An 8,111-nucleotide genomic window follows, 5' to 3' on the forward strand; every position below is an offset into this window, starting at 1 on the left:
TTATTTCAGAGAATAAATAAAAAAAAATAATCGAAAATATGGCATGACGCAGTCGCGGACACCTACACCAGCCCTTCGTAGAACAGAAAGCAAGTATGACCTTGATTCGTTCACGAACGAATCGCTGATGTAGTACCATTTGCCCGCGGGTGGTTCCACCGTCTCATCTCCGCGAACTGCCGAGTTATCCAATGCTTTCTTCAGGTTTTTCCTTTGGTTTTGGGGACGAAGTTCCATCGAGTTGCCCTCGCCGATGCGGGGTCCTCTAAATTCCTGGACGTGTGAGACGTAGCGGCCGCTGCGGATACCAGGTTCCACTACGCCGTAAAGAGAGTAGAGGACCTTGGTTTGGTCGGGCTCGAACGATGGAAGATTCTGCGCGCGCTTGGAGCAGTAGGGACCCAGATCCAACATGGTGGAGAATTTCACAAATTTGTTTACTTTCATCGAACGAAATCGGTAAACCTGCAAAGGGTAAAGAACATAATAAACAATATTTCTCTCCTCTATTTTAGCCTGGTTTTTCATATGACAAATTACAAAGACTACTGATTTTATTGCAATGGCTTATAGAAAACAAAACCTAACACATTCAAATATTACTTTTTTTTCAGCACTACAAGAAAATCTACAGAATGAAACTTATTTTTTATTTTGTTTCATTTTTGATATCAAAATTATTTGTTTGTTAGCTACCCAAGTAGCATTTTTAGACACAAAATCGAAACAAAATCTCTGCTGCAAAAAATGCAAAACCGTTTCGTCACATTTTTGATACATAAATTTCGTAACACATTATTGTTTGGATTTTGTCCTGCAGTTTTTGCATTTAAGTATTCTTCAAGTTTTTATAGTACTATAATTAAAAAAGTAGAAGAAAGGACATATGGTGAGTACAAATACAGATATTTTTCTTATGCGACTTTATAATAATTTATTATACGCATTACTGAGATGATTTGATTTAAGAATAAATGTAACCAGTAAAAATTTTCTCTCTTTTTTCCACAATGGAATACATGTTTTTTATGTTTTAATTGTGTTATAATAAGTAAATAAAAATGTTTTAGTTATTTTGGCAAGAAGTTTTGATTGGCGTTGTTGACAGGTGACTAGTTCGAAATTTCTACACAGATAGCGCTAAATCGAAACATTTTGGAAACAAGGTTTCCATTTATTGTCGATTCGTTTTCGAAACATGAGTTTCTCTCTTTTTAGACACAAATATGATATAATGATTTGTGTCCGACTCCATGTCAATTTTATAAATAATGAAGTAAAATTCCGCCATGTTGGCTAGTGGTAAAAATATATGTTTTTATCGGCTGTTGAGCTTTTAAATTCATAAAAACGCGTTCTACTTCCATTAATTTATATATTTTTATTTTCAGAACCATGATATAGAAATAAAAATATATACCTATTTCAAACAAAAATATTTTGTAGCAACAAATAATTATATATAGAAGGGGCATTAAAAATATGAAATTACATTATTAAATTAAACGATGAATTTGCTTTTGTCAGACATTTTTTGTGCGAGAAAACCTAAAAACAAAGATCTTAAGACAAACAAATTATGGCGGAGGTGGACATTGTTGATGGTTGTTTTCATTTTTAAATCCACACACAGACAAACTTTTTCAGTTTGGTATTTTGTAGCTTCACATTTAGAAACAGTGGCTGCTGAAAACGGGAACATTTTGGACACAAATTGCAGAAAATGTTTCGAAACCTTTCCTCTAAAAGTTTTGATTCCGCATCGAAACATTTCAGGAAACGGCTAGTGCCACCACATTGGAAACACATGTAATGAAGTCATTGAAAATATATAGGTTTCGAAAATGTTTCCTATTTGTGGCATACCGTTTCCATTTTGTTTGGAGAAACAGACACGTTTATTAGAAATATTACCTAAAATGTGTCCAAAAATGCTACTTGGGTATGCAAGAAAATTAACTATAAATTATCGCATAAACTTATTTTTCAATAACTCAATAGAAAAAATATAATTTGTTGAGAACCTTTTGACACACACTCTGTATAAGCAAATAGGGAAGATTATTAACTCTATTATTATTTTAAAAAGCAATCGCCTCCCAAATTTTTGGCGCTTACTTGTTTACAGCCTCTATATTCAAAGTAGTTCAAATGTACCATTAAACAATTACGTTTTCCCATGCCTGAAACAACTTGTAGAGCACGAAAATAACAACAAACTCTCACCTGAAACCTCTTAAGGTGCAATATGAGTACGGCCGGAGGATTGTATATGAGCAATTGCTTCGAAGCGTCTCTGTACACCGTCTCTTTAGGAACTTTATCAGAACACTTGGTACAATTATCACAACTGACTTGGTTTCGTCCCATCATCAGTTCGCATTCGGTGAACTGATTCAGACAGGACTCCACCGAACACTCGCCTTCCTCGCACTGATATCTCGGAGCCAGAGTGCCGGAGTATTCTCGGTAATCTTCTGAGTCATCGTCCTCGTCCATCTGTAATAAAACGTCATTCTTTTTCATTATTTTCTTCATGTAATTCACATTTTTCTATTAATCTATGTTTATACAGGGGTCGCTGTTATGTATGGAAACGTTCGATTATTAGGTAATATACTGGAGTGCGTCTCAAAAGTGGCTCACCTATATAACTTTTATGGTGGCTCAAAAGTGGCTCACCCATACAACATTTTTGCATTTGGTTTATTTGAAATTGTAACATGGTTCATAATGACAATTTGACTCAAAATACAAAGTGTTTGGTACCAAATTATTCGTAAAAAATGATTTTTCCAAATATGCTAATGAGCCATCCTTGTTCCATTTGAAAAAAATTGAGATACAAAACTTAAAAAAAGATTTGTGCATCATTTAACCCGCCAGGACAAGACACGAAGAACATTAGATGATCAAATCTATTTTTCTACTCCTTGATTAAACATTAATGTTTTAACACAGCCATAGATTTAAATTTAAATACGATTTTTTTGTAAGCGAAAATGTTAAAAGTTGACATATGATATGTCATTCTATTCAGAATCTGAAAAAAAAATAAAAAGTTATAGGGGTGAGCCACTTTTTGAGACGCACCCGGTATACGAGCTACCGCAAAGTTAAATACAAAAGTTTTGCATTTTAAATATCTATTAGCGAGTAATAAATTTAAGTATACAGGGTCGGTCATAAAGTCGTGGCACATAAAATAATGGAATACACACATTGTACCTCAAACCAAACGTTTCCGAGTTATTGACTTTTTGAAAATATAACTTAAACAATTATTTGATTTAATTAATTTCGATATATTCAGTTTCATTTAACGATGCCATTCTGCCGAAACTGCGATACTTAATAATATTTGACATTAGTTCTCAAGTTAGCATTTATAGATGTATAAAATGAGATTATATCAAGTCTGGAAATTACAAAATTTTCGTTTTAACATTTCAATTCTCCATTTTACATTACATTGTGTATTACAATTATTGCTTAAAATTGAAGGAAGAATTGTTTTAAAAAAGTTTGATATGCCACAACTTTATGACCGACCCTGTATACTTAAATTTACTAATAGCTAATAAGACATTTAAAAACTGATTACAACAGTATCACAGTTTCGGCAGCATGGCATCGTTAAATGAAACTGAACATACCGAGATTAATTAAATCAAATTGTTTAAGTGATATTTTCAAAGTCAATAACTCGGAAACGGTTGGTTTGAGGTACATTGTGTGTATTTCGATTTTTGCTTAGAATTAAAGGAAAAATTGAAATATGCAATAATATACAAAGGGATTCTATTTAAAAAAAATGAAACTTTGATGTGCCACGACTTTATGACCGACTCTGTATACATAAATTTATTACTCGCCAATAGACATTTAAAAACCCTATAATTTTGTATTTAACTTTTGCGGTACCTTGTATTTCTTGCCTAATATTCGACCGGTTCTATACATAACAGCGACCCTGTATAGAGCCTTTTTAGGTTGTAATACTCTGAATAAAGAAGACTAAGGAAGGAGCATAATGCTATCCATGTATTCATGCATGGTGGGCAGAAAAGGCACCATAAAAGCTCTCTAGGGTGGGGATCCTTGACAGTTCTGTTTGACAATTCATTTAACACATTTGAATTTGATTTTAAATTTTGTGGATTTGTCAGGCTTTACTGAGCTTATTTTATGTTATTTATTATTTATTCTACTACGGATAGTTGTATAAAGGTAGTAAATCTAATGGAAATCGTGGCAGAACTGAAATTAACAGTGACACTATCGCGATTTATCGAAAAAGACTCTAAAATAGTTGGTTGTGTAGCGTGCAGTAGATCTCGCCAAAAATCGAGTGAAATAATGGAACAACTTTTCGCTAGTAAGTGACTATATAATATACATACGTGTAGTAAACCGATCATTTATGAAATTCACTTAAATTAACTAACTATATATTTTTTCTTGCATTTTTGTTTTTATTTACTATACTTGTCAAAGATTAGATGTCAAAGAATTTAGATACGTCAATTTGACTTACCTGCTTCAGTAGCGTATCGAATTTTTGTGTTAATAAATAATTATTAAAACTTATCTATTTTTATTATAATAATATGTTTTTATAACAATTTTAATAACTACCAACATTTGTTCACAACGTAAAATAAAATAAAACATTATTGAGTCTACCCCACGTCTACCCTACATCATAGTTTTACATTTTTTAAATAAAATTAGAACGACACTGATAAACCGGAATTTAAGTCGGCCATATGTGAGGCCCATCACGGTGTACCTAAGATTTTTGATATGCTCCTTCCTTAGTCTTCTTATTCAAAGGTATAATATAAACCATAGATAAAAGAAAATAATACATAAACATATATTTCTCCGTCTACCTGACAGGTAAAACAATGTGTAGACGGGGTTTAAGAAATCTTATTCAAAACTAGCTAAACTTTGTTAATTTATACATACCATCTCCGTCGGTTCAGATGCATAGGCTCCTTTTGCGTTTTGACCACAAGTATTATCACAAGAATTCACTTTCGTCGAATCTCCATCGTTCAATAAACTAAGTTTCTCTAAATCCGCCTTAAGGTCTATACTTTTATGGGTTTCTACAAAAGCCAGTCTTGACATTGGTCTTTGGAAAGAACTGAAAAAGCGACAGAATCTTCTATAAGTACGCTACCACATTAATAAAATAAAAATGTATATTATTTTTTACAAAAAAAACTCACTAATACTAAAATAAACAAGAAATAGTACATAATAAAGTATTTTTTTTTTCATTTCCAGAAAGAGTTTAACTTCCTCCGTTGTCACTGTTTAGAACCACGCGGTAATGCATTAGTTAAATTACTGGCCATGCTTCAGACAGGACTCAGGACTCAACTTGAACGAAAATGACGCAATGAGAATGCAATAAATTTAAGAACTATAGAATTTTCTAACCAATTAAAGCCTATAAATTCAACCAATAAAATTAATATTGTATCGTCGGATATCGGAGGCATAAAATCTGTCTACTTCTACCATATATACAGGGTGGTCCGAACTGTATTCGGGAAACTTCGGTAGTATATTCTGCAGATAAAAATACATGTGTTTTAACTGTTTTGAAGAATAATAACTTTTCTCTCGTCCGTACCTGTATAAAAGTACTGAGTGAAAAAATAAACATTTCCGTGACTTTTTACGTAAAAAATGTCTCTTGGTAAAAATCCCTACGAGTAGCCGTTGTCAAGATATTTAGAATGGAAATAGACAATACATGTCATTATTGACAAAAAATAAACACGTTGAGTAGATAGTTATTTGACTGAAACAATAAATTCTTCGGGATTTTTTTTTTAAATTAATCATAAATTTTTCTGCGAAGAAATGATGATAAAACAGTTTCTGTTGAACTTTTGGCACAAAAACATTTCAAATTTATGACTTCAGTCTAATAACTCTTTAGTCAACATGTTTAATATATGTTATTGAAATTTCAATTCCAAATATTTCGAGCACCATTACTCGTAGCGATTTTTCCCAAGAGACCTTTTTTACGTAAAAATGTCGTAAATGTATATGTTTTTACTCAGTAGGACTAAAAGTTATTACTCTTCAAACCAGTTGAAATATATGTAGGTGGCGCCTTCTACAAGTAGGAGTCATATTGACACTAAAATCAAATTTGTCATGTCAAAAAACTCCCAGACACTAATTTTCATCTAAATATTGACGTTACTTCAGAAATTATTTGGAAAAAATCGGAATAAAAATGAAACTTCTATACCCTGTATCTCCGAAACTAAGCATTTTAGGACATATATTTATAGGAACATATTTACTTATTTTTATCTGCAGAATATGCTGCCAAAATTTCCGGAATACAGTTCGGACCACCCTGTATAATAATGACTATATAGATTATGGCAGTATACAGGGTGAGTTTTAAATAAGAGCAAATATTTTCAGTGGTGGGATATTTCGACCCCAAGAACACGTCTATGAGGTTTTTTTTTCACAAAAAAAAAAGATGTTGAAAATCGGGCATTTTCTTTTAAATTTCCCTGTACGGCCCTAAAAGTGATGCAGAAAAAGGGAAATACAGAAAAAATCCGGTGGGTCTCAAAATTTAAAAAAAATAATTTTTTTAAATTTTCAAACTTAAATAACTCGGTTCTTCTGGACTTATCTGAAAAATGGTAGAGACAATATGTTTCTTTTATCGAGATCTCCCAGCCCTGAAAATATTTGCACTTATTTAATACTGCATAGATATAGATACTGCACTGTATAGATACCGGCAATGTATTGGAATTGAAGCCGAGGCAGAGACAACTAGATACACGTTCCATGTATACTTCACATAAATTCATCTGTTAGGGTAGTACTGGTGTTACGCGCAAGTCCAATATTAGGAAATTTGACTGGCTAGTGTCGCGCTCAGCGCAACTGACAGCCATCGATCGGAGCCAATTTTAATTATGAACAGCCGATGCTAGTATTTAGTTATCCAATCGATAATTCAAGATCCACGCTTGCGCACAACGCTTCTACTTCCCTCAACGAAAGACTTAATTTTGTTATATACCTATTTTACCGGCTCGGCTTCACAGAATGCAGAACAAATGGGATATAATAATTATTATACATGTGACTCCTACCTATTGCATTCGCCATACTCCTCATCTGGGCTGTTATTCCCCAAGATAGGACTTCCCATATCGACGTTGGTCTCGCTCGAAGCCGGACTGTTTTCTGGACTGTTGGGCGACGCGCTCTGCGCGCATATTTTCCCTGGCGCCGTGGGACTAGGCACGCCACTGTCGTTCGGGTTTAACCTGCTCGGCGAGTTCGTTCTGTGGTTATTCGAATCCGGGCTGCTGTTTTCGATTTTGTCCGAATTGTATCCGGATTCCGGAGCTTTGGACAGTAAGTCTTCGCCGCCAGGGGGAGGAAGAGGGATAATAACGTTGTTACACGAGTCCTGAAAAAGACAACGTCATTAACTCTAGAGCAGAGGCTGCAAATTAAAGAAGATTATTTTATTAAAAAATTACAAACTAAAAACCCCGTCTACTCAAATTTATTATTTTTTTCTCTCAAGAACCGACACCTGCCCTAAAGCAAGGGTAAGTGTGGATTTACATGCATCCGTCATGCGTCGTCCGTCTTCGCATTTATGTAATAATATTGGCTTATTTCAAAAGTGAAAGATCATTATGATTGGAGTAACAAAATGACAAACAAAGCATGACACAACATATCTCTTCACAACAAAGACCTTTGAATAAAAATATTAAGGAAGAAGCATATCAACAAACTTAGATGGAGCGGAATGGCGGAATAATAGGTCTGACTTGACGCGTCCTAATTATTTTTGACAAGTAGTAAAACAGCGAAAATGTGGGGCAGCATTCCTGAGAAGAATTCAAGGAAATTCTCACAAATTGATTAGGTTTGCGCATAACGTGTGATATAGTTTAATCTATTTTCTTATGTAATAATGATTTTTGACTGAGATCTTACTCCGCACTCTGTATAACCATATTTGCTAGTCTTTCTTCTTAGAATTCATGTACAGTACAATGCGTAACTGAAACTAGAAGTACAATTAG

At 33.6% G+C, this 8,111-nt stretch overlaps 1 protein-coding gene across 1 annotated transcript in view; it reads right to left on the reverse strand.

Annotated features, from left to right (window-relative positions):
• The window catches only part of LOC115878189 (ubiquitin carboxyl-terminal hydrolase 45-like), a 9,843-nt gene continuing 1,732 nt past the window's right edge, over positions 1-8,111 (reverse strand). Inside the window, exons 2-5 of the mRNA XM_030894600.1 lie at positions 7,158-7,480; positions 4,975-5,155; positions 2,227-2,499; positions 1-465 (exon numbers count right to left, since the gene is read on the reverse strand). Coding sequence (XP_030750460.1) covers positions 1-465; positions 2,227-2,499; positions 4,975-5,155; positions 7,158-7,480 — 1,242 coding nt within the window. The remainder of the gene's footprint in view (positions 466-2,226; positions 2,500-4,974; positions 5,156-7,157; positions 7,481-8,111) is intronic.

The sequence above is a fragment of the Sitophilus oryzae genome, unplaced genomic scaffold (genome assembly GCF_002938485.1).
Source record: "Sitophilus oryzae breed Bouriz unplaced genomic scaffold, Soryzae_2.0 scaffold_1502_pilon_pilon, whole genome shotgun sequence".
NCBI lineage: Eukaryota > Metazoa > Arthropoda > Insecta > Coleoptera > Curculionidae > Sitophilus > Sitophilus oryzae.